Raw genomic sequence first — 27,516 nt, forward strand, 5'->3', positions numbered from 1 at the left:
GAAATCTGCAGCGTATGCAGAAAGATGTTTGAAGATGCTGTTTTCAAAAAGCTGGGAAGATTTGAGACCAGCAAGTAAAATCAAGCAAGCTCCCCCTTCTTTTGCCCCTCTGTGCTGAGTGCTCTTGTTTAAAACATTTACAGTGGTAACCTACTTCTGCGATGTCAGACGAGGGTCAGAGTCAGGAGTCTGGCATGCCTACACAAGACCAGTTTCCCCAGATGGAAGAGACTTCACTTTTTAAAAAATGTATTAAATTCTGGCGAGTAAATTCTTTTGTTTTTTACTTATATTTGTCCTTTGATCTCAGCCTTTGCAGTGGGTCCCCTTAGGAAGTATGCCAATGTGTAATGGGATTTCTAACCTGAACCTGCTATGCTGTAAAAATCCCAAAATAAAACGTGCAAAGGAAAACACTGGAACTAAGAGGACCAGTACAGACTGTGCCATAGCTTAATGTGATGGCATTTCAAGTTGGAATATTAAAACAAACACAACTTACAGTGTGACTTGCTAAAGTTGCAGTGCTGTGGGTGTGTGAAGGACATGGGTAGTTGAGTCTGGAGCCAGTTGTTGAAACCAAAGGACTCTGTCTAACCCGAACCCGGATTTTCATGGAAACTCTGAAGCTCAAGGCTCATGCAGCTCAATAGATTTTGAATGAATTATTCAGTGTTGAGGAAACTCTGACGCTCAAATGTGTCCCTTGTGACAGTTTTCCGTGGGATGTAGGACAGAAACAGGGCAGTGGCTCCGAGAATCTGCTCTGACAAACATAAACCAGTCCCTCTTCAGCTGCAGCCTCTGTCTCCTGAAGCCCGAGAGAGCCTCAGAGGCGAGGGCCTCAACAAGTGCACGTAAGAGGGACAAGGGGCTGGCCCCTCAGCTGCGCTCAGTGGCCCGCCTGGTCTTATTTCTTGGCCAGTGTGGGCACCCTCTACTTGTCTGAGGCCCTGTTGATTCAGGGTAGCTCCATGTTGGTCTCCTCCAGCCTCTCAGTCTCTGTAGAGACTGCACCACAGACACCAGTCTGCCTGTCTGGCAGGTGTTGGGGGAGTTACCCCAGGGGTAGCAGCTTCTCCTGCCCTCCCAGATCTCCCACTTGGAAGATAATTCCATAGGAACATGCCACTCAAGTGCACTCAGGTCTTCTGAAGGTTGAAGGCCTTGGTGGGGACACTCTGATCAGACTCCTCAAGGAGGGATTTTATTCCAGCTGAATCTAGCTTGATGATCACACCATACAGGGCAAAAAGGAAGTTGTGGGGCACCATGACAGTCAAGTGGTTTCCCAGGGTGCAAGGCAGAGCTAAGGAACAGGTCTCAGGGTTACCAGTAGAGCCCAGAGGAGGCCTTGAGATGACAGGCATTCCTCTCAGTTGTCCAGAGCAGCTTTCCTCAGATGGCAGGGCATCTGTTCAGTGTTGACTAGAGATCCCTTGAGCACCTGTTTTATTTAAGGTATAGAGATATAAAAGTGAGAGAGATGGTGCCTAGCCTTATGATGCTTAGGGAACAGAATATAGTGAGTGGAGCTTTTCTGGCTATCAAAAGGGCAGGAAGCTCTTTCCGGTTGAAGTATATATCTGTTAGAATGATCTGGGAAGAAAACACAATGATGGGATTATTCTGGGCACTGTTGTTTCCCATTGGATGACACTTTTCCAGTTTCCAAGGCTACACTTTTTCATGTTCCCTTAGACCAAATAGGCTGAGACTCTTAGTCTTACATTGGCAGTTGAGAAGTTGTGGGGAATGCATCTTAGGTTATCACCCACTCTTAAGATTAAGGGTTTGAAGTCTCAGAGGAGGAAACTGGAACAGGACAGGAAGAAGAAAAATTGAGGAGATATGGGAAGGGACACAAGTGCCTGACTCCAGAGTCTGGTTGGAATCTTGTTAGCCTAGAGTTAAGAATTTTGATGCAGTTAACAAGATTTGCTGTGAAGATTGCCTACATAAAAACAATGTTCTTTTTCTTTCATTTAGAAACATTTCAAATGGGGATGTTATAGTAGCAATGAAGAATACTAAATGTAACCTTTTTCTTTCCCAGGTGTGAACCTGTGACTTTTCCAAACTGTCACGGACCGGAGCATGAATGTTGTTAGAGTGAAAGCCTGCCTGAGGACCTAGTGTAGACATTGTGTGTGTGCCTGAGGACCTAGTGTAGACATTGTGTGTGTGCCTGAGGACCTAGTGTAGACATTGTGTGTGTGCCTGAGGACCTAGTGTAGACATTGTGTGTGTGCCTGAGGACCTAGTGTAGACATTGTGTGTGTGCCTGAGGACCTAGTGTAGACATTGTGTGTGTGCCTGAGGACCTAGTGTAGACATTGTGTGTGTGCCTGAGGACCTAGTGTAGACATTGTGTGTGTGCCTGAGGACCTAGTGTAGACATTGTGTGTGTGCCTGAGGACCTAGTGTAGACATTGTGTGTGTGGTTTTCTCTTCTCTGTTTGCAACCCTGTCTAGTGGACTTTCGAACTGTCCTGTGATCTCATTTATCAAAAGAAGTTCCTGAGAAATGCTTAGAGCCCTGTGCGGTGGTTTGAGTGAGAGTGGCCCCCATAGGCTTATATGTTTGACTGCTTGGTCCCCAGTTGGTGAACTGTTTAGTAGGTGTGGCTTATGGAGGAAGTGTGTCATTGGGGTGAGCCCATGCCATTCTATTAGCTCTCTGTACCTCATCCTGTGGATTGAGATGTAAGCTCTCGGCTACTGCTCCAACCGTGCCTGCCTGCTGCTGTGTTCCCACCACGATAGTCATGGGCTAACACTCTGGAGACCTGAGCCCCAAAGTTGCATTTGTCATGGCAACAGAAAAATAACTTAGACACAGTGTAAGCCAGAAGCTGTCAAACTCATATGTGGGTTTTGTTAAGACACTTAGGGTGACTTCTCTTGAGAGGCTTGTACCCATAGTTTAGTGTGTACTGTCATTTTCCTAGGCCTGTCTGCTGCCTCTTTCTCCATCTCTCCTTTAATGCCCCTGCTTAAATTTCTATGAAACTTTCTTTTTTTTCTTTCTTTTTTTAAAAATGTATTTTATTGATTTATTCATATTACATCTAAATTGTTATCCCATCCCTTAAAAGCTCTTTCTTAATAGACTTTAAACACACACACACACACACACACACACACACACACACACCAAACAGACCAAAGACCTAAACGACTTGGTTCAGCAGCTGTGGTTGGCTGTGCTGCCACTCCCTTGGAGTGAGTCCCTAGAAAGATGGGTCTAGGGGGCTCTTCATTAATGTTGACGGGAGCTCCTGAAGTTGTGTTATTGCTGTGCACATCTTTTGTTGATAGTGAGTGGAAGTCTCTAGTTACTTGAAGAAATAAAGGAGAGAGAAAGGCCATTATAGAATGTCATTGTCAATCATGTCATCCCTCGGCTCTGTCTTAGAGCTCATCAGTGAGTATTGGCACATGGTGTGGTGCTGAAATACTCTCCCGTGGTTTGCTTCTCTGTTCACACAGCTGTACAACCTTTTTGACAGTGACCTTTCTGGAGGCAAACCCCTGGAGGTGGAGATGGCAGGGATCGAGTACATGAACGACGACCCTGGCATGGTGGATGTTCTCTATGCCAAAGTCCACATGAAGGATGGCTCCAACAGGTAAGTGCTTTTGTTGTTGTTGGTTTGGTTTGGTTTTTACTTTTTGTTTTTCTTAGAGACAGCCTTGGCTGTCCTGGAACTCACTTTGTAGACCAGGCTGGCCTTGAACTCATGGAGATCGACCTGCCTCTGCCTCCTGAGTGCTGTGATTAAAGGCCTGCACTGCCACCGCCCAGCTGAAAGCTAAAATTTTATTATTGATGCAAAGTGTAGACAGTTGTTTTCCTTCAGGCTCTTTTTAAAGAAAACCATCTGCCAAAGTCAGCAGTGGTAGCACATGTCTTTAATCCCAGCACTCAGGAGGCAGAGGCAGGCTGGTCTCTGAGTTCAGGGCCAGCCTAGTCTACATAGTGAGTTCAAAGACAGCTATGCCTACATGAGGCCCTGTTTCAAGAAAACAAAACAACAAAACAACAAAAAGATAAAGGAAGCAAAAGAAAACATCTACCAAGTAGCTGAGTCTGATCAGCCATAATTTGCCTGTCAGTGCTCTTTCAAGTACTAATGGTGTTTGGTGGGCAGAGATGGGCTCAGTGCCCAGCTCTTCCAGACAGCCGTCTACTTAGGTGTACACGCCAAGTGCTCCGTACATAATGTCAATTTCACCACAAGAATGAAAGGGATATATGCCCAAGGGAAAAAAATTCAATAAAGTTTTATCATTTTTCTGCTTTATCAAGAATAAATGAGGTTGAATTTTTTTCAAGTTCTAAATGTTTAGTGAAGACTGTTTCTAGTGACACAGCCAGGTGCCACCAAGGTCCTTTGTGCCGAGGGACCCCAGTTTTTCATGCCATTGCTTTTCTCATTAGTTTGAAACATTATTTCATGGCTTAGCCCAGGCTAGCGTTAAACTTTCAATCCTCCTGCCTCAGCCAACTAAGTGCTGGGACTTCAGGGTCATGTGACCATGCTAGGCTGCACCATTGCTTTTGCACCATGATTGCAAATGCTGTCCAGTAAAAACAGCAACAGTATTTCCTACTGCATGCTCTGCCCGTGCTCTGCCAGCGGGCCATTCCCCAGCTAGTGTTCTGTGATTGCTCTGAGGCCAGCCTAGTTGCTCAGCAGGTCACCGTGCTTGATGTTCAAGCCTGGAAATCTGAGTGCATGAAAGGGGGGATGGAGGGGGGCTTCAGAGAGCTGTCGCCTGACCGTCACATGTGTGCCACACATAACCCCCACACTGATAATTAAAAAGTTTTGATGTCATGATCCCTATGTCTCAGGACTTCACAGAATAAACCAGGAGAACTTGTAGTCTAAGAGTCCTATCTTTGACACGTAAGACTGTGTCATTTCTGGGGAAAGTGCAATTAAGTTTTGGTTAGCATTTAGTGTTCCAGGCCAGAATGGAACCATGACACATAGCGCTCATGCATAGTATGCTCACTCAGCACTGCACACGTATGCTCATATTATCTTCATGTGATCTTTGCAATATTTGCACAAAGTAGAGGCTGGTGTGCAGAAACACACTTAAAACTCACTGTTGTGAGACTGAAATCTATGCTGGGGGGTCTGGAGAGATGGGTCAGAGGTTAAGCACACCGTCTGTTTTTTCAGAGGTCCTGAGTTCAATTCCCACCAACCACATGGTGGCTCACAACCATCTATAATGAGATCTGGTACCTTCTCTGGTGTGCAGGCACACATGCAGGCAGAATACTATATACATTATATATATATATATATATATATATATATATATATATATATATATATATATATATTGTTTTTGGTTTTTTGAGACAGGGTTTCTCTATGTAGCCTTGGCTGTCCTAGACTCACTTTGTAGACCAGGCTGGCCTTGAATTCACAGCGATCCACTTGCCTCTGCCTCCCGAGTGCTGGGATTAAAGGCATGTGCCATCACGCCCAGCATAATAAATATATTAAAAAATAAATAAATCTATGCCAGTTTATAGGCACACAGGAAGGCATATGGGAAGTTATGTGAGATTATAATGTTTGATTGTACAGAATAATGAAAGTCTCTGTGTGCTTCAGTCCTGTTTTAAGGCACATGTGTCAGAGACCAGACAGTTAGGACTTACTCTGCTCCTGGTGGCTTCCAGGAGAGAAAAGAGAAGAGCTAAGAAAGAATGAGGACTTAGAGCTTTGGGTGTTTGCCCTTGCTCTTGCCGCTTAGACCTTTAGTTCTGTAGGTCTTGAGCTGCAGAGAATATGAGGTTTGAGAATGGAAACAATAAGACCATGAAACTAAGTTTCTTTGCAAGACAGTTCTCACACTTGATCTGCCCCCTCACCGATGGAGAGTTCGGGTCTCAGCAGCCAGTTCCTCATACCTGTCCCCACAAAGCCAGCCCTTATGTGTTTGGTGCACTTCATTTTGTCAAAACTTTGTGAATTAAAAGGCGAGTTGACCCTGCATCCACAAACATGATCAATCAAGAACATTCTTGAGTCATTGCCATCTTTTACTGCTCTATTTCTGACTTTCTATTGTCAATTTCTCCACAGGAAGTGCCATGTATAAATCTCTCCTTCTCATGTACACTTTTTAAGAGACATGTATTCTAAAGTTCTTATTTAAATCAATTTATAAGCCTTCTGAAATGTCTCCTTTATGCAAGGACGTTTGCAGGGCTGTGCTAGTTGATACAGAATAAGACGTGTGTGTGTGTGTGTGTGTGTGTGTGTGTATCTGTCTGTCTGTGTTCGTGTGATGTGGGTATGTGCACAGATGCAGAGAGTTTCTTTCTCTAATTGTTTTTTTGTTTTTTTGTTTTGTTTTGTTTTTCGAGACAGGATTTCTTTGTGTAGCCTTAGCTGTCTTAGACTTGCATTGTAGACCAGGCTGGCCTTGAACTCACAGCGAATCGCCTGCCTCTGCCTCTCGAGAGCAGGGATTAAAGGCATGTGCTACCACGCCCGGCTCTTTCTCTAATTTCTACCTCATTTATTAATTAATTTGCCTTTGCAATGGGGTCTCTCATTGAAACTGAAGCCTACAAAGTTTCAGGCTGGAGAGGGCTACATATTAAGACTGGGTTCTTGTTTTGTTTAGTAATGTTGTTTGTATAAAGTCAATATAATAATTACAGTTGTTATCCAACAAAACAGCATCATTTAAAAGTTAAAAAAGTATGTACTCATTATAGCAACAAAAATTATAAGATAATTAGGAATAAATATGACAAAGCACTCACAAGACTGTGTTGCAGGAAATCATAAACTGTAAGAGATTTGCATATTTGATAATAGATGCTGTCTCAGTCCATGTTCTGTGGCTGTGAAGAGACATCATGACCACAGCAACTCTCCTGAAGGAAACATTTCACTGGGACTTGTTTGCAGTTCTATCAGTGTAGCCCGTTCTCTTTATGGTGGTGGTGGTGGGGGGGGGGAGCGTGGTGGCGCACAGGCAGACACGGCAGCTGAAAGTTGTATATCCAGATCGGAAGGCAGCAGGAAGAGAGAGCCACTGGGCCTGGCTTGGGCTCCTGAAACCCAAAGACCACCCTTAGAGACAGACATCCCTCAATAAGGCCACACCTTATAATCCTCTCAAGTAGGGCCTGTTCTTAATGACCAAGAATTCAAATCTATGAGCCTATGTGGGTCATTCCTATTTAAACCACCACAGATGTCATTTAAAAACATTTTTTGTTAATTCTTTGAGAATGTTATACAATGTATTTTGATTATATCCATCCCACATCCCTCACCCTTATTCCTCTTAATTATGCCTGTCACCTTAGTTTGTGTCCAATCCTTTAAAAAAGCTTTAAGAAGTTTTAAATTGTTTTATGTATATGGGTGTTTTGCCTGTGTGTAAATCTATGTACCACCTGTATGCCTAGTGCCCTCAGAGACCAGAAGAAGGAGTCAGATCCTCTAGAACTGGAGTTAAAGATGGTTTTAAGCCACCATGTGCGAGCTGGGAATTGAACCTAGATCCTCTGAAGAAGCAGCCAGTGCTCTTAGCCACTGAGCCATCTCTCCAGGCCACCTCCATCTTAAAAATAACCCAATGGGTTCTGTTCATGCTGCCTATAGACTCCTGGGTGTAGGGCATCCCCTGGAGCATGGTCAACCTATTATTATCTGCACCCTTAAAGACTTTGGACTCTCCCTTCCCCAGTGGCCATCAGCTCTCCAGGGCTCCTCAGTTAGGGTTGGGACTCCAGCACCCTCTTCCTTTTGTCCTAGAATGAGACTGATGGGGTCTTGTACAGACCCCATTCTTTAAAGAGGCCGTTTGCCCTGCATGGTTTGGTTTTGTTTTCTTTTTTCTAAGACAGGGTTTCTCTGTGTAGCCTCAGCTGTCATAGACTCGCTTTGCAGACCAGGCTGGGGCTCGAACTCACAGAGATCCTCCTGTCTCTGCCTCCCTGAGTGCTGGGGTTACAGGCATGTGCCACTGTGCCTGGCTCCCACATGGTTTTATATGAATTTAAAACAAGTCATGTGCTGTACACATAACTGAAAGGGAGAGAGCCAGGAGCAGGAACCATTAGGGTAGGAGTAGTAGCAGGGTGTTTAGAAGCCATTAAAATAGTCTAGGAGAAGCAAGATGGCCCAAATTAGAGCAGTGGCCATGGGAATCAATAATTGGATGCAAAAAGTAAAATCTGCTTGATTGGGCAATTTTTTTAAAAGTGCAGGGTAGAGAGATGACTAAGCTAGTTTATATCAGGAATACAAAGGTGATTCACACTAGGAAATCTAATAATATCGCTATCAAAGTTAAAAGCAATATCCAAATACATGCTTGAAAGGATTTTGCTGGGCACAGTGGCACACACTCCCGCATTCCCAGCACTCAGGAGGAGGAGGCCAAGGTGGAGTTCAAGGTCATTCTTAGCTACAGTGTGAATTCAAGGTCAAGACTACCAGAAACTTTAAAAAATGCCAAAACTGAGAGAGATGGCCCAGTGGGTAAAGGTTCCTGCCACCAAGCCTAAGGACCAGATCCTTAGGTCCCTAGAACCCACAAAGTGGAAGGAGAGACCCGACGTCTCAGGCTAGTCCCTGAATTCCACACCTGTGCCTGCACATGTTCACAATTAAACAAATGTGTAGTGGGAATCTCTTGTGTATTGTGTAGATGCAACACCTATCAATAAAAAATACCTATGGTCCATGGCTGAGGCAGGAAATATAGGTCAGACATCTAGTAGGCTGAAGGGATTCTGGGATAGAGCCAGGTGCACGAGATTCAGCTAGCAAGATATGAGTAAGACCAGACGCATGGTGCCTGAGCTCAGGTAACCAGCCAGGTGGCAAAATGTAGATTAGTATGTTGGGTTGTTTTAAGTTATGAGATAGTCGGAGAAGAACCTGGCTTTAAGGCCAGGGACTTGTATAATATTTAATGAGTCTCATGAGTCGTTATTCTGGGAGTTTGGGGACCGGAGGAAAAACTGGCCTAGAACATAATGGCATCCTACTACACAAATGCAATTTAAAAATAAAAGCAAAACAAATAAGAAGTGGATGGAGCCTAGTCCTGAGAGTTGGCAAATGAAAGAGTTGTATTTGTACGTTTTGAAGTTAAATTTTATAACTGCATCATCACTGTCTGTTAGCTGCCCTCTCACTCACAGCCAGGCTTTCTAGTTTTGTTTTGTTTTTAGCAGATAAATGAAGTAAAAATTAGCCCGCCATCCTAACCTCCTAGTCGGCCTTCCTAAAGGAAAGAACCAGAACTACATTATACTACCCTGCAGGTATTTCCCAGACAGTCTCATGGCTTGGACTTGCCGTGTAACCAAGAACGACCTTGAACTTCTGTCTTCCTGCCTCCCCTCCTACATGCTGGGAATAAAGGTGTAGGCCACCATGGCTAGTGGTATTGCTGTTAGGATGGAGCCCAGCACTCCACCAACTGAGTCTTTTCTGCAGTTCTTCTGATGGGGTGGGCCTGAGACACTCACTCACATGCCAGCGTGTCTAGGTGCTCCGAAACACTGCAGCAGCTTTTAAAATTTTTACTTGGAGGCCACAGGATTTCTTTGCGGTAAAATTGCCCATCACCTCACATCTTTGAGTTAATTGATAACTGCCAGTCTAGTATTCGAGTTCTTCCAGCCTGACACCGAGTTAGCCCGTGTCTCCTGCTCTCCTGTGTCCTGTCCCTAGGCCTCAGCTCGATTCCTTGCCTGGGTCACAGGTCTGTCCTTCCTTCTTGTGCTCCGTTCCGCCTCTTGGGGAGGTGGCCAGAGTCTTGAGGCTAGAGAGCACTTAGTTTTCTAAGTCTAGCACTTTTCAAATAATGCATGGCTTACAGTAGATGCTCCCTAAACAGCTGATACTTACTTAGGTTGTTTATTTATTCAGCTGCAATCCAGTTGTGTTGCATATTCTCAGCTTTTCGTCTTCATCTACTTCCGTCCTTGCTCAGTTATAAGCCCCCGCCACCACCACCCCCCACACCGCCCCATACATCATCCAGAGTGCTTCATGCTGCTCTTACCATCAGGTTTACTTTATAGCCCACTGTGCCTTGTTTCCCTGTGTGTTGGTGTCACCTTGCCATCCACTGATAGACACTGAAGGGCTTATGGAGCTTTTGCCCCTTTGTGCTCTTCTGTCCTTTCCTAGTGCCTTAGTGAACATGTTATTTCTATAAACAGGAAACAACTTAAGAGAACAATTATGGAGGCATATCTCCCCTGCCCCCACCTCTGTAGTAGTGACTGAACCCTGGGACTGCACATTGATCTGTTTCAGGTGGCATGCTTTTCGCTCCTTAGTTCCTGGCTTTTAGAAGCCTGCACTTCTTGTGGCCTGCCAAATGCTGCCATTTCTTTCTTTCTTTTCTTTCTAGTGTCGTAAGACTGGTGTGCACTTGCCGCCTCCCTTTCTGATTCCTACTCTGTCCTTTGTCACAAGGCTTTTGATTGTGGTGTGGTGACAAAACTGCTTTGTTGCACGTTTCTCTGCTGGTTGTGCCCTTCATCACTCCTTCCAGCCTCTTTGGGCTCCTCTTCCTGTTTTTTTGCCCTAACCAGCTATCTTCTGGCTCCTTCTCTGCCCTTTCCATAGGTATGTGTCCCAGGAGGCTGTCTATAGCTGTCTCTCGCCTTGCTCTTAGTTCTCCTCCATGCTGCACCTTCCTGGGCTTCCACTGCTCTTCTTGGTTTATTGAGACAGGCTCTCTTGTGGCCCAAGCTGGCTTCGAACTCAGTATGTAGCTGAGGAGGACCTTGACCTCCTGCTTCTATCTTCCAAGCGTTCGTGTCACCACATCTAGGTTAAGGTCGCTGAGCTGACAGCCCCACATTCCCATCATTTACCTACATTGAACTTCAGACTTGTATTTCTGCCTGTTCTTGGACACATGTGCCTGAACTGTCTATCCTTCAGACCTGATGTCCACACAGTTAGAGTGGTACAGCATTAACCCTGTCTCTTGACAACAGTGAGCAGATGAGTCTTCATAGCGAGATGGCTCAGCAGGTACAGGTGTTTTCAGCCAAGTCTGACAACTTGGAGTTCAAGCCCTAGAACTGACACCGTGGGAAGAGAGAACTGACTCTTACAAGTCGTCTTCTGATCATTCCTCCTCCACACTTGCACTGTCACACATGATCGCTCACTTGCCTTGCTTGCTTGATGTCTCTGTGTCTCTGTGTCTGTCTGTCTGTCTGTCTCTCTCTCTCTCATGCATATACACACACAAGATAAGAAACAAAGTCATGTTTAAAATAATAGAAATGTTGTTTCAGTGCTGGGATTGAATCTGGGGCCTTGTACATACTAAGCACACATTCTACCACTGAGCAACACCCCAGCCCTAACGTGTGTGTGTGTGTGTGTGTGTGTGTGTGTGTGTGTGTGTGTGTGTGTGTGTGTATGTGTGTGTGTGTTTGGATTTGACACTTAACAATTCTGTGACCTTGCCCAAGTTCCATGACTTACCTTTCCTTAGCTCCTTCATTGGTAACTTAGTGGTAATGATGTGTTGTGAGAGTGAAGTGATTCAGCAGATAGTGCATACTCAGTGCGCTGGGCTCAGTGCGGTGGCCAGTGCATTATCTGTTTTTCTTTCTCTAACAACGAAGCCACCCAGCTGGTCCTGTGCCACTGCCCTTTTCCCGTCTGTTCTCCACTTTGAAAACACTTTCTACTCTGCAGAGTCAGAGTTCGGAAATGGACACTGAGTCATAACATCCCTGTTAAAAGTTTGACCCTGTGGTCTGTCCACTACTCCATAGCCAGCCCTCCTTACTCTGTCACAGATGTGTCTAGTACCCAGCAGGCTGCCGTCTGTGCTGTGGCCTGCATGCCTTGGGCTCTTGAATGTACTGCTTTTTCTTGGCTTGAAGTATCCTTCTTCTTCTGGTTTTATCTGTGGGCCTTTATTAATCCTTCAGGCACGTGCTTACATCTCTGTCTCCATGCAGAGTCGTTTGCTCATAAAAACATGTTGCATTGCAATGATACCTCTTTTTCTCTCCCTATACCCATCTCCAGGATTTTGTTTTGTGACCTGGGCTGCCCTGGAACTTTCTGTTTCTCCTGTTTGCCTCAAACTTATGATCCTGCTGGGCCTGGTGGTGCACATCTTTTCAATCCCATTACTTGGGAAGTGCAGACAGGCTGATCTCTGTAAGTCTGGGGCCAGTCTGGTCTGCATAGTGAGTTCTAGGCTAGCCAGTGCTACATAGCAACAAGACCTGTCTCACAAACAAACAGAAAATAACAACAAAGTTATGACTCCCTACCTCAGTCCCCTGGGTGCTGGGATTACAAGCTTGTGCCACCATAACTGGCAGCGACTGATTCCCAAGGCTGCCTTCTTGACCAGACAGTGAGCTCTGGTGGGGCCGGGGCCCTTTCCCCTGCTGGCGCAGAGTTTCACATGACGGGCACAGAACACACACTCCATACATGCTGAATTGGTGGTCGGGTTTGGAGTTTCCTAAGATTTCGGTGCTTCACCCTGCAGGCTCCAGGAGCTAGTTGACCGAGTGCTGGAGCGCTTTCAGGCACTGGGATTAATAGTAAAGGAGTGGAGCAGTGTGAAGCTGCATGCCACGGTCATGAACACACTCCTCAGGAAAGACCCCAACGGTAAGTACCCCCAGAGCTGCAGCAGGGCTATGATCAGCAAGGCCTGTGCGGCCAGCTAGAGCCTTCCATGAGTGGTGGCTGTGAACCTCTGATATGCCTTTGCTCTAGTGAACCCAGTGGCAGGGGCATACCTAGCATGCACTTAGTCCTGCCACACACGGGGTTGTCAGATTTTGCAAACAAAAATATGAGATGAGGGTTGGGATCCAGTTTAGGATAAAGTGCTTGCTTAGTGTAAGTGAGGCCCTACTCCCAGTCCTTAGCATCTCTCCCCCAGGAAGGAGCCCAGGCCAACACAACCTAAACAATGCAGGGCCTCAGTCTCCCGGCACCCTGCCTCTTCCCTCGATGCCATCCACCTTGTTTTCTGAGACAGGGTCTCCCACTTGCTTGTAATTCACTAAGTAGGGTCCTCGGACTATTCAGTGAGACCAGGATCCTCCTATCTCTGCCTTCCTTGGGCTACAAGTATAAGTGTGCCATGGTGCCAGCTTTTTTTTCCACCCCTACTTGCAAGGCTCATACTTGACTGACTGAGCATCTCTCTTCCCAGTTACTGTTTTTTAATAGTTTTTTTTTGGGGGGGGGGGTATTGATTTACTTTTTTCCAAACTGCTAGTGCTCTTTGTTCTTAGCAGGGAAGTAGTTTTTTGTTGGTTTGTTTTGCTTGTGCTTTTGAGACAGGATCTCATGTAACCCAGGCTGGCCTTAAACTTGCTGTGCAGAGGGAGATGACCTTGAACTCTGCATCTCCTGCTTCCATACCCTGAGTGCTGGCTCTGTAGGGTGTGTGCCATGGCAGGCTTTCAGAACACATTTCTTAAGCTGATGGGTACGCCTGAGGCTGGGGTCTTCTTCAGAACAGTGGCCGTTTGAGCTGGGTCAGGAGTTCCCACACACTTAGCCCATGGAGTTGTTAGAGCTCTGGGTAAGTTTTTCAGTTCCAACTGGGACTCTGCAGACCTGTACAATGCAAGAGATTCTGAGAAGTAGAAATACGATGCTTATAGATGGTCTGTCAGTGAGCAGGAATGGGTTACCAGTCAGAAAACATTCTGGAAGTTAAATAATTTGTGAGGGTCCTTTGAATTTTCTCTTCCCTGTGCTCGTCTCTGTATTGAATTTTTTACTTGAAAAGGACATGAAAAGATATGTTGCTTTTTTTTTTTCTGTCTCCATTCCCTTTGATAGTCTTCTGGCTGTCCTTTAAGGACATCTTTTGGGACACGCAACCTAAATTAACTTAGTCAGCTGGAGTACAGTTTTGTCTAGGCCAAGGTCATGGACTTGCTGCCTTCCAGTGTAGAGTGTAAGGATAGCTTAAATGGTGGGACCCTACCCCCAGTTTGGACTGAGTCCTTAAGTCAACCCAAAACCTGGACACCAGGAATTTCGAATAGATTATATATGGGCTTCTGTGTATTTTAACACCATTAAAATCACATGCCAGGCTGGGCTATGGTGGCGCACACCTTTAATCCCAGTACTCGGGAGGCAGAGGCTGGCGGATTGCTGTGAGTTCAAGGTCAGCCTGGTCTACTAAGTGACTCCAGGATAGCCAAAGCAACACAGAGAAAACCTATCTCAAAAAAATCAAAAAACAATAAATAAAATTAAAATAAAATCACACGCCATTTCTTTTGGGGTAATAGAACCCTGGAGGTGACTTAGTAAAGAACTGAGGTCCAAGGAGGAGCCCGTTACATACCCACTGTGTGCAATTAGTGCTTGGAGAATCTGGAATGAATGCAAGGAGTTGGCGACTGCAGCATTGGAGGCCTCCTCTCTTGGCTCTTAGTTGCTTTCCCTCCCACCTTGTGCTGCTTTCTACAGCAGGAGGTGACAAGTTTGCTAGTCAGCCTGTGGATCTGTAGACACTCAAGTGGGTGGGTACAAACAAACTTCTCAGGTTTCCTTACAGCGTCTTTGGATTGTTTACAGCTGAAGGCAGGTATAATCTCTACACAGCAGATGGCAAATATATCTTCAAGGAACGAGAATCATTTGATGGCCGAAACATTTTAAAGGTCAGTATGATGCAATCATGTGGAAGTCTTACGCCGCCAACTTTAACACTGATATGTTTCCTCCTGCTTTTCATGAAAGGATGGCAACATGTTTTAATGTCAGAGGGCGGGGTGGGGGGGCAGAGGGGAGGAGGTGAGGTGTTGGGGGTGATCTTTAGATCCATCCGTCCATCCATCCATCCATCTTCTTGGCGCTTCTATAACGTATTTGAAATTGTGATTTAAGAAAGAGTAACATAGCCAGGTGTGGTGGTGCACTTGTGAGGCAGAGGCAGGCAGATGTCTGTGAATTTGAGGCCAACCTCAAGCAAGTCCAGGACAGCCAAGGCTACACAGAGAAACTGGTTTTTTCAGACAGAAAAACCAAAAAAGAGTAAAGAAAGAAAGGAAAGAAAGAAAGACAGAAGGAAAGAAAAAGTAACATTTCCTGGCTACTTTGATACTTGATTTGAACATAGTAAGTTTTACTTTATACTCTAGAGGTTTGAGTTTGCATTTTTTTAAGAGAAAAAAAAATTGTTTTGATGGAATACATTTTTTCTCTTCACCCACAAAGTTGCTCTCCAAGGTTACTTGTAGTCTATTTTTACTCAGGAGCAGCCTGTGTCCTAAAAGTAGGTAGTTGGTGTCTGCTGAGACCTGGCTCTTCTGAGTCACATTAATCTATGAGACAGAAGTGCAAGGAGTTCTTCGGCCTTGCGTCCCTCCGTCTCCTGCACACCACCTCAGTCACAGCCGCTCTGTCAGGTTAACATCAAACAGGCTTTTGACGATTCCCTTGTTTGGTGATGGTTTGGGTCACACAATTTCAGGACCAGGAATGTGTTCTAGAGGTAGGGAGGTGTGCATACTGATTATTCAGGGCTCTCTAGAGGACCAGAATTGACAGAGCGAACCTGTATATATTAAAAGGGGTGTTTATTAGAGCTGCTTACAGGCTGTGGCCCAGCTAGTCCAATTGGCTATCTCTCAGTCCAGGAAGCTGGATGTCTCAGCTAGTCTTCAGTCTACACTGGAACCCCAAAGAAGTAGGTTCTGATACTAGCTGGCGCGCACACGAGAGAGGGGGGGGGGGGGGAAGAGAGCAGGAATAGAACAAGCACTGCCTACTTCCATGTCCTTTATATATCCTGATACAAGAAGGTGTGGTCCAGATTTAGGGTGGGTCTAATCACATCAGATGACCTGGATTTGGGGTGAGTCTTCCCCCTCTCACATGACCCAGCCAAGGAAAATCCCTCAGAGGTGTGCCCAGCTGCTTTGGTTTTAGTTGACTCCAGATGTTGTCAGGATGGGCCGTCAGGGTGTATACCCGTGGGCAGTGTGCCTGTCCTGCCCCTCCCTTCCCTGCTGCTGTTCCTGTGTCTCATCCAAAGGCTCTTCCCAGGAAGCTCCTCTCCCTGAGTTGTACCACAGGCTGTTTGAGCTTCAGCTTAATTCCATGAGAATCAAGTTGGCTTTAAGCCTTTCCTAAAGATTTATTTCTCCAATCTTCTTTTCAAAAATAATTCAAACTGACGGCACCGACAAAAAGCAAAGTAAGTCAGGCACAGTGGTGTAAGCCCGTAATCCCTGCATTTAGGAGGTGGAGGGCCAAGCACCAGAACTTCAGGGTCTCCACAAGCATATAGAGAGTCCGAGGCTGGCCTGAGCTGCATAAGATCTTGTCTCAAAAACCAAAGAAACAAAAGCAGTGAACGGAAAACCCCCAGACCATGGAAACAGAGGGAGAGAGACACGGAATCCTCCAGAAGAATGGTGATGTTAATTGCAGCTGAACTCATCATCAATGGGAAACTAGTAGTCGTGGTGGTGGTGCACACCTGTGGTGTGCAATCCTTGCCTGGCACACTCACGACCCCAGCCTCTGGCTGCAGGACCATGAATCTGCAGAGAGAAAGATCCTGTTCTTGAAATTTCCTGATCTGGAAAAAAAAAAATTCCTGATCTGAACCACCCTGTGATGACATGAATGTAGCTCCCTCTAGTGTTAACAAGCGTCGCTTTGCCACAGGACCCTTCTTCATGCCTTGTTGGTTTTAGCATTGGGCCCAGGGAGAGGTTGGAGACCATCTAGTGCAATTCCTCTCTACCACAGGATCCACTGTGGTTAGACCTGCCAAAAGTAATTCTAGTTAGTGGCATAGACTGGAATCCACAGAAATACTCAGAATTTTCAGGTTTAGCATTTTCCTGTTGCTTGGTGCAAGGGTAATCAGTGTTTAGGTGGCAATCATGAGATATTTAAGCTCATGTCTGTCAGAGCCAGAGTAATGCCTGATTAAAACTCCTAGTGGTGGGGCAGACTTGAGGGGCCGGGCGTAGCCCCGTGGTAGAATCCATGTTCAGTGTAAGCCAGATGCTGGGTCCAAGCTCCAGCACCGAAACAATGAGTTCCATGCTGAATGAACCAACAGTAAAAGAAACGCTTCTTAACCCTGAAGGCTGGACGGCAGTTAGGACTCAGTTCCTGGGGTTCAGGAGTTCCTGCCTCTGAGGGGTATAGCTTAGCAGGCAGTCACAGCATAAATTATGGTCAGATGTGTGGACGGGAAGCAAGTGCCTCTGAACACAGGACAGAGCATCCTCTAATACCTGTAGTTTCCCTTCTCTTACTCCTTAATTACTAGTTCCAGAAAATAGAATCTTTCACCTATGTTTCAACCAAGGGAAATCTCTTCAAAAATCAAGGTCCTGTAGGTGGAATTGCCACACCACCCCAGAGTAAAAATACCCTCTGCAACTGTAGTCGACCACCTTTGGGAATTGCTCTGCCGACTAGAGCAAGAGAACCCACATCCTCTGAAACCCTTGGAATGAAAGAAAATACTTAGAACACCAGTCGATTATTTTTATATTTTTATGATAAAATTATTCTCATTTTAACTTTTGGTTCTTGAGACAGGGTCTCGTTATGTAGCCTCACTTATGTACAGTAGACTGTCCTTGAACTCATGGAGATCAGCCTGCCTCTGCCTCCTAAGTGCTGGGATAAAAGGCAAGTGCCACCATGCCTGACTTATTTTGAATTTTAAAGTAGACACACACAAGCATGTGGAGACCGGAGGACATTATGTGTGAGTTGGTTCCTCCCTTCTACCGTAAAGGTCAACCTTAGCTAGTCAGACTTGGTGGCAGCTGCTTTTGCAGAATGAGCTTTTTCACAGACCTCACAGTTATTATTTTAAGAAAGAAAAAAAGTCATTAATGAGCTAGGAACTGACTGGAGTAAACGGAAAGGCTAAGCATGCTGGGTACTGAGGAGCCCGGGCTCACCTGTGCAGCACACTAGCCGCTACATAACAGGGATCAGGAGCAGCTGCGGGAGGCAGCCTCGGAAAAGTCAAGCTCCTCAGCCAGCCAGCCAGAAACAAAGCTGGAAAGTCATTGCTCATTGCTGTAAGAATTTAATGAGTGCCTGCTGATTGCTGCTCTGCTCCAGCATGGAAATTGGCCCTCTTGGCTCTGTGGAATAGTATGTGTTCTGGGTGCCTTAGTAATAAGAAAAAAAAGTCTCTAATGGCTTTTGAAGGTAGAAGGCACTTTTTTCTTTTGTATAGCTCTTTTGAGAGCCAAAGAAGCTGTAATTGACTATTGTCTGCTTATTCCTAGTTAAAATAAGACTTCCCTTAGAAAGAGTTTAGAAGGAGGACCTGACAAAGATTACTCTGCTATGTCATTCGGAGCAGACATAGTCAGCGCTGGTGTTTTATGGCAGGCTGACAGCTCCAGAAGGAGGATGCATTACTGATGATGGCCCAGCCCAAATGAGCAGGGTGGTGCTCCCTGAGAGGTTCCATTTCTAAGAGGTAGCAGGGAAGATGCTGTTTGTGTAAGCATTGGCTGTGAGGCCACATAACTGGAGACCTGAAGACAGTGGGGAGCTAAGGGCAGAAGATGTTCCCGCACCATTGGGAAGTGATTGGTCATCAGCAGCCAGCTTCTGACAGCCAGGCATCATGGCTTTCTACATGGGGAACTTGGAAAGTAGCCTGGAGTAGCAGAATCAGTCTTGAAGACCCTCCCCTCAACAAACTGACAGCTTTCTAGTGTTTGCAAAGTGAGCAAGAAGTCCTAGAGGACAAAGACAAACCAGGGAGACCCAGAGACCATGGAAAACTCCAGGTCCCAGACCAGAGAGCACTGCCGTTTCCTTAGAGGCTTCAGAAACTCTTGGTACAGGCTGAGTGATGCAGACCCGTAACCTCAGCTGTTCACAAGCTATTCAGGAGGATGGCAAGGCCAAAGCCAAAAGTAGGTTGGAAATGCTGCTCGCTGGTGAGTGTTCGTCTAACATGCACAAGGCCCTGGGCTCCGTCCTTGGAACTGGAGGGGGAGTTTGTTTTAATCCTGATATTCTAACTCATGAATGTAGCCCTAGCTCAGGAGTGGAACCCGGGGCAAAAGGATTGCTATCTGGTTAAGGCCATCCTGAGTGACATAATGAGCTCCAGAACAGCTTAGGCTATAAAACGTGACTCTCTCAAAAACAAAAGCAATGTGAAAAATACAAAGCAAGTCCGAGGGAGATTAACTTCTTAGGAGGATGTTTAAGCTTAGGAGAGTGGCAGCATTAAGCTGGGTATTTTAATTTTAATAATTTCCCCTAAAATTTGGTTTCAATCATTCCTGCTACACTGAGACTAGAATTAGATGTGAACTTGACTTATCCTAGCATTTTATTAACTTTCATTTGAACCTGTTTCCATTCCTTAGAGTCCTTACGAGGAACTCAGAAAGGATAAATGGATCTCATTTGGTTATTTACTTTTACCTTTTAGAAGTGAGCTTTATTAGGAGAGTGAGCCTTGTGACTTTGTGAGGATGCCCAGTCAGGCCTTGATATAGGAGAGCGATTAGGAAGGAGAGTGGAGCATCATCCCAGAGGCAGCATCAGGAGCCTGTGAAGGAGAGACACTCTGCCCTTCCAAAGCCTGGAGAAGAGCTTCCTGAGGAGAGAGCTTCCACGTGTATTATAAAGAAGACAAGTCTTCAGAGAGAGCCCCAGAATGGATACATTTCTTTTTTTCTTTTTTCTTTTTGTTTTTTTGAGACAAGGTTTCTCTGTGTACCCATGGCTGCCCTGGACTCATTTTGTAGACCAGGCGGGCCTCAGACTCAACAGTGATCTGCCTGCCTCTGCCTCCCGAGTGCTGGCATTAAAGGCCTGAGCCACCATGCCCTGGCATCAGAATGGATACATTTCAATGAAAGCATTAGTCAGCTTTACTTAGAGAAGTTTTTATAAAGGACGTTTGAGGGGCACTGGCTGCTCTTCCAAAGGACCAGGGTTCAATTCCCAGCACCCACATGGCAGCTCACAACAGTCTGTAACTCCAAGATTTGACACCCTCATACAGACATACATGCCGGTAAAGCACCAATGCACATAAAAAATAATAAAAAATAAATTTAAAAATATAGAAAGGATTGAAAAAAAGGACGTTCGAATCTCATAAAGGAATGTTTTCCTGCAAGTGTACATGGGCAAAGCATGTATCTGTACCATCTGATAGAGTCATAGAAACAGCACAGCTACTAGCCAGGTCAGGAAGTGGGACACGCCCCTGCACCATGCCTCCTGACTGGCTCTTTGGTCTGGGATACACATGTTTCAGTTTCAGATATTCCCAGGAAAGAGGCTTGTTTTGAACGAATGCTTGGTTTTTATTAAAAAATGAATTAAATCCTTTTGCTTTTTGAGAGACAGAGTCTTGTTCAGGTTCACCTTGAACTCATAATGGTTCTCTTGCCTTGTAAGTGCTACACCATGACTGTGTGTGTGTGTGTGTGTGTGTCTGTGTGTGTGTGTCTGTGTGTGTCTGTGTGTGTGTCTGTGTAGACAAGAGGTAAAATGTAGGATTTATATAATCTTTAGAAATTTGGAATTAAGTGATTTTTTAAAAATTATTAATGTATACGTGTCTCTTGGTGTGTATGCCACATGTATATGTGCCCATAGAAGCACACATTACTTCTATGTGTTGGTCCTGGAGATGGAGTTACAGGTAGTTGTGATCCACCTGACATGGTTTCTGGGAACTGAACTCAGGTTCTCTAGAGGAGCAGCAAGCATTCTTAACCCTGAGCTCTTTCCAGCACCTATGTACTATTTTTTAAATTAATAAACTTTATTTTTTTAGAGGAGTTTTAGGTTCACAGAAAAGGTGCATAGTAGTAGAGTGCCCCTCCGCACCCCTCCCCAACTCCTGCGTCTAGCCTCTAGCGGCACATTTGCTGCAGACTGAACAAGTCCATCGTTGCATAAGGCTCACTCTTGTCCTGGTTGCACATCGTATGGGTGCCTTCACCTCTGCAGAAGCAGACAGAGCAGCTGCTGGGTCTCTACCCCTCCTGTCCATGCCTTTTGCCCGCCCCAGCCGCCAAGGGCATCTGCTCTCTACTGTCTCCAGAACACCCTAAGATAGAAACCACACAGCAGGATGCATTCATGTTCCCTTCATGCCTTTCTGATTTTTATTTGTATTATTTTATGTGTTTTCGTATTTTGCCTGCCTGGATTTCTGTGTACCATATGCGTGCCTCGTGCCCGCAGGGGTCAGAAGGGGGCATTGGATCCCTGGAACTGGAGTTAGAGACAGTTGTGAGCTGTCCTGTGGGTGCTGAAAATCAAACCTGGCTTCTCCAAAAGAGCATCCAGTGCTCTCAACCGCTGAGCCGTCTCTCCAGCCCTTCTTCATGCCTTGCTGTGGCTCAGCATCTCCTCCTTTTAGTGCTAAACGAGACTCTGCTGTCTAGATGTCCTGTGCTTTCCCATTCACCTTCTTGAGGGACTTCTTGATTGATTCCGAGTTTTGGCAGTTACAAATAAAACTATAAAGGTCTGTGTGCTAGTTTCGGTGTGAATTTAATTTCTTATCTTCCTTGGCTAAATAACACAGAACACAGTGGCTGGGCCATGTGTTAAGAGTATGCTTAGCATTAAAAAATAAAACAAAAACAAAACCCCAGATGTCTTCCATAGCGGATGTACCATCTCGCATTCCCACAGCAATGATTGAGAGTTCCTTTGATTCTGTGTCCCTGTCACATTTGGTATTTTCCAATGTTTAGAATGGAATTAGTTTGTTCTTTTTGTTTGTTTTGTTTTGTTTTCGAGACAAGGTTTCTCTGTGTAGCCTTGACTGTCCTGGACTCACTTTGTAGACCAGGCTGGCCTTGAACTCACAGAGATCCACCTGCCTCTGCCTCTGTCTCCCGAATGCTGGGATTAAAGGCATGTGCTACCACCGCCCGGCCCGTTCTTTTATATATATATTCTTTTTAAATTTTACTTAGAGAGAGAAAGAGATAGGGTGGGTGTGGATGTGTGTTCCTGCACATACCACAGTGTGCACCTAGAGGTCAGTGGGCACTCTCCAGGCATCAGTTCTGTTCTGCTGTGGGACCCAGAAGTATAACTCAGGCAGTCAGGTTTGCACAGCAAATGCCTTTGCCCGTTGAGCTCTCTTGCCTGCCTGGGTTTGGCCCTCTGTCAGGCACATAGCAGTGCCCAGTTGTCCTGATTTGCAGGTCTCTGCAACACAGTATTGAATGTCTTTTCAGCTACTTCCTTGCCATATGTGATCTCATTGGTGGTTTCTGTTCAGGTCTTTTGATTGAGTTTTTGTGAGGAACTGAATGTCTGTATCTAGATTCACTGTCTGGCTGATGGATGTTTATTTGTGCCAGTGGAGTTTTGCTCCATATTATGACCATTGCTCCCTTATAACAGTCAGTTGACTGTATTTCTATGGGTTTATTTCTGAGTTCTCTGTTCTGTCCCATGTGAGGACCCGGAAGCCCGAGTGATTGTTGACAAGGACAAATGCCTCAGACTCTTGGGAGTCAGCAAAGCCTTCCTCTGGTCAGGCTCAGGGGATGGACCAAGCTTCCTCCCTATGTTGGGTGTTGGCAGTGTGTGTGAACACTGGCATCCAGTGCCTCCTCTTCCGGGAGGACCACATCCCGAGACTGCTTTGGGTAGAGGCCCAGCTGGCCCAGCTCACTGCCCTTGTCATGTCTACCCTTCCTCCATTTCTTCCCTTCCCCAGTCAGGTTTCCAGGACCACGCTGCTGGGTGTGGTGGGTCCACTTACTGCTTTTGTCGCTTTTCACCAAGTCCCCACTGTTCCCTTCTTCCTCCTTTATGGCAGGAGTTAAGGTTGGATAGCGCCAGTCTTCTGCCTTCTGGTATTGACTTGGCTTTTTTTTTTTTTAATTCTAAAAAACTTTAGAATCAATTTGTTGATACCCATAGAATTATTTTTCTGGGGGTTTGATTGAGGTTGTCTTAAATCAATAGATCAAGTTGGATCTATCCATGAATTGTTTAGTTTTAAGGTTTTTGTTTTGATTTGGGGGTATTTTATAATAGAGTTTTGTGGCTTTCCTCAGGTAGAGATTACTTGTGTTGTTAGCTTTTTATCTTTCCTTTTGGAGTGTCAGGATAAATGATACTGCATTGATTTTTTTTTTCTTTTTTTACTTTAAAAAGATTTATTGGGGAGGCAGAGGCAGGCGGATCCCTATGAGTTTGAGGCCAGCCTGGTCCACAAATTGAGTCTAGGACAGCCAAGGCAACACAGAGAAACTCTGTCTTGAAAACAAACAGTTTTGCGTGTGTGTGTGTGTGTGTGTGTGTGTGTGTGTGTGTGTGTATGGAAAGAAAGAGAGAAAGAAAGATAGATAGATTTATTTGAGCTGGGCTGTGGTAGTGTACACCTTTAATCATAGCATTTGGGAGGCAGAGGCAGGTCGATCTCTGAGTTTCAAGGCAAGTCTGGACAACAGAGCCAGGACAGCCATGGCTACACAGAGAAACCCTGTCTCGAAAAACAAAACCAATACCCCCAAAAAACAACAAAAAATTTTTAAAATTTATTTTACCTGTGAATGCTTTGCCTGTATATCTCTGCACTACATGCATTCCTGATGCCCTTGGCGGCCAGAAGAGGGGGTTGGATCTCACAGAACTAGAATTGCAGATGGCTGGCAGCCACCGTGCAGGTGATGAGGCTTGAACTCAGGTCCTAGGGAAGAACAGTCAGTGCTCTTAGCTTCTGAGCCATCTCTCCAGCCCTGTCCCCCACCCTAACCCCTTTTTTTGTTTTGTTTTGTTTTTGTTTTCTGTGTTTTGTTTTTTGAGACAGGTTTCTCTGTGCAGCCCTGGCTGTCCTAGAACTTGCTCTGTAGACCAGACTGGCCTGAAACTCAAGAGTTCTGCCTGACTCTGCCTCCTGAGTGCTGGGATTAAAGGTGTGTGCCACTACTGCTCAGCTTCCAGCCTCTATTTTAATGTCATATTCTGATTATTCATTGATGATAAAGATAAAACTGAATTTTGTGTATTACCCTAGTGTCTTACAAGCTTGGTAGATATTATTACTAAGTCTAAGAGAAGTGGTTTGTTTTTTATTGTTGTTTTTGTTGTTTTGAGGCAAGGTCTCACTATGTAACCTGGCTGGCCTGGAGCTTGCTATGTAGACCAGGCTGTGTGTAAACTCAAGAGTTCTGTGTGTGCTTCTGCCTCCTAGCGCAGGAATTGAAGTCCCAGAGTTTGGATTTTTCACCTAGAGTCTAGTCCCTAGAGCATCATGTCATCTGTGTCAAAAGGCAGTTATATTGCTTCTTTCCAAATATGTATTATTTTTATTTTTCTCTTACTTCTTCCTGGGATTTTGAATATGGGTCTGAAAGGCAGGAGTGATGGGGCATCTTTGCCTTGTTTTGGACTTAGCAGGAAAATGTCAGGTTTCTCATCATTAAGTATATTCTGGGTTTTAGTGTTTTATGAGACAGTTAGCTCCCCATGTAGCTCAGGCTAGCCTTGAACTCTCGATTCTGCTGCCCTGAGCCTCCTAAGTGCATGAGCCTCCGCACCCAGCAGTGTTTGTACCTGTTCCTCACCCCTAGAGTCCACACAGCACCTCCTGCAGTTTCTCAGTTCCAGCCGCGTCTTTCCAGGTTTCTTTCCTCCTTGCTTGATTAAGTTAGTGATTTTTTTGACCTGTTGAAATTTTTATTTGTTTTTAATGCTTATTTACTTATTTCTGTGTGTGATGTCATACAGGTAATGCATGAGCCATGGTGTGCATGTTGCAGTCAAAAGACATCTTTTTTTTTTTTTAAGATTTATTTGTTATTTATATAGCATTCTGCCTGCCACAGGAAGGCACTGGATCTCATTACAGAGGGTCGTGTGCCACATGTAGCTGATGGGAATTGAACTCAGGACCTTTGGAAGAGCAGCTGATGCTCTTAAGCTCTCAGCCATCTCTCCAGCCCCAAAAGACATCTTTTCAGAATTGGCTCTCTCCACTGACTGCGGGAGCCTATGGTTGAATTTAGGTCCTCAGGCTTGCAAGGTGAAAGTTTTTATTAACTGCTGAGCTGTCTGTCTAACTGGCTCTTACTTGTTTTAAGTATGGAAAGTTGACTGCTAAACCCTTTCATGGTGAACCAAAAGCCAGACTTTTTACAGCTTGAAAAATGTTTATCGAAGGCTAGAGATACAAGTCAGGTGGTGGAGTGCTTGTCTGACACGCACTCGATTTGGTCCCCAGCACCACGTGAACCAGGTGTGCTGGCACGTGCCTGCAATCTTAGCATTTGTGAGGTAGGGGCAGGGTGATCAAGAGTTGGCGGCCAGCATGTGAGACCCTGTTTCAATCAAATAAATATATAAACACAAAATGTTGCCTGCAAAGAAAAAACATTAGGAAGTATATTTTCTTACTTGAGAATACTTGTACTTATTAGAGTTTTGTACAGTTGAATTCTCAAGCATTCCCATCCGTGGAAACTGCTTCTCTGTTGCTTGGCTTTTTAATTCTTCTCCCCAAACCTCAAGCTTTTCTGAGCTCCCTTGGCTGTTCACTACAGCCAGGATGGAGGACAAGCAGCCGCCAGCTGCCCCTGGGGCTCAGTCACCATCTCCGGATTCATGCTGCATACGGCTCATCTTTGCTGCCTGATATGCCTACGACTTGACAGAGAAAAGTGGGGTGTTTTTTTGTTCGCTTGCTTGCTTGTTTGTCTTTTGAGACAGAGTTTCATGTAGCCCAGACTGGCCTTAAACTCCACTGTGTTGCCAAGAGTGAGCTTGGCCTTCCGGTCCTCCTGCCTCCCCCTCCTGAGTGCTGGGATTGCTTCCCTCAGGCTTTTTGCAAGTTAGGCCAGTGCTCCATAAATTGAGCTACATCTCCAGCCCTAGGATTTGAACATTTTTATTATACTTAGTAAAGTCACAAAGCAGATGTCACTTCTCTCATCTTTTTTTTTTTTTTTAGTAAATTGTCTTTATTGATTTCACACATAATGACTAAATTCTCTAGAAAAAGGAACATCACCATTATAAAGCAAACACCCTTTGAAAATACACTGTACATGTTGATAAGTTCTGAAAGTTTTTCATGCAATTATGCTAATTATCTTTGTTTTCCCTTGTCTGTTAGTAGCTGTATTTTCTCTTGGATGCTAAGACCTGTTAGTCATAGCTATTGTGATTTGGAACTTTGCAGCTTTTATTGAGTAATCCTAGTTTCCTGTCTGTCAGACACACAGCTCACGCAGCAAGCTCTTCCTGCTTACATACTAACTGTAGCTCACTTGACACGCTGCCACTCTAGAAAAGCTTCTCCACGCTATCAGAAGGAACTGTTCATCCTTGACAGTCACATGACCTAGGCATGGGAAAAGCATGGGCAGGGGAGGATTTTTCTTGCATATAAAGATGAGATATTATGAAAGAGAAAGAGAGAACATATACACTAGTTCATGCATGTATTAGCAAAACAGAATGAGAAAATGGGAGGAAGCTGACAATGAAAATCTTTAGGCAGTGCAAAAATTATTTGAGCTGGGTTTGTTCTATCAGCACATGAGAGACTGAGGCAGAAAGATTGCATCTGTGTGAGGTAAACTTGAACTACATCATGACTTCAGGGCTAGCCTGGTCTATATAGTGAGACTCCATCTCCAAACACAAAACAAAAAATGTAACTAATTCACTATTTGGTTCTAAAAGAAGACACAGAGACCTTGAGGTCCGCCTGTGTCAGGAGGCTTTCGGCTGTAGTGTTTCCAGGTCTATGACAGCAAATGAAATTTTTCTCTGGAAGAATGTGCCGCCCTTCTGTCTGAACAGTGTCTTTTCAAGGAACTCTCCTCCCCAGAGTGGCCAGTGAGCAGTCAATAAAGAAGAGGCACTAAGGAGCCCATTCATAATAATCAGACTTCAGAGATGATGCAGCAGAGTGGCGGACTTGGACTGTACTCAAAGAAATAAAAGCCAAGCTTAGAATTTATCAGGAATCTTAGAACCTTTGAAAAAGAAGCTTTTCAAGCATGGTGATATACACCTTTAATCTCAGAGGCAGTTTTATCTCCATGAGTTCAAGGCCAGCCTGGTCTAACAGTGAGGTCCAGGTCAGCTAATATATAGTGAGACCCTGTCTCAAAAAGATAAAAACAAAATCAAAGAAACAAACAAGTAAATCAGTGAGAGGAATTGTCAGAAAAATTAACCAGGGCCAGGTGTGGTAGCACATGTTTGTAATCCCAGCACTTGGGAGGCAGAGGCAGAGGATCTCTGTGAGTTCGAGGCCAGCCTGGTCTACAAAGTGAGTCCAGGACAGCCAAGGCTACACAGAGAAGCTCTGTCTCCAAAAGCAAACAAACAAACAAACAAACAAACAATAACAACAACAAAAGACAGAGAGAGAAAGAAAGAAAGAAAGAAAGAAATTAAAAGTGAGCTCCCTATTTTTAGTGGTGGCACAGGACACAACACAGTGGAAGTGTCACAGGGC

General features: G+C 45.0%; 1 protein-coding gene across 3 annotated transcripts in view; it reads left to right on the forward strand.

Moving 5' to 3' along the window:
• Positions 1-27,516, forward strand: part of ASCC1 (activating signal cointegrator 1 complex subunit 1) — an 84,816-nt gene that overhangs the window by 37,018 nt on the left and 20,282 nt on the right. For all 3 annotated transcript variants that reach the window (XM_084753593.1, XM_084753595.1, XM_084753594.1), the window contains exons 7-9: positions 3,513-3,632; positions 12,553-12,677; positions 14,619-14,704. In XM_084753593.1, the coding sequence (XP_084609719.1) occupies positions 3,513-3,632; positions 12,553-12,677; positions 14,619-14,704 (331 nt within the window). The remainder of the gene's footprint in view (positions 1-3,512; positions 3,633-12,552; positions 12,678-14,618; positions 14,705-27,516) is intronic.

The sequence above is a fragment of the Acomys minous genome (genome assembly GCF_964271855.1).
Source record: "Acomys minous genome assembly, chromosome: 13".
Classification (NCBI taxonomy): Eukaryota; Metazoa; Chordata; class Mammalia; order Rodentia; family Muridae; genus Acomys; species Acomys minous.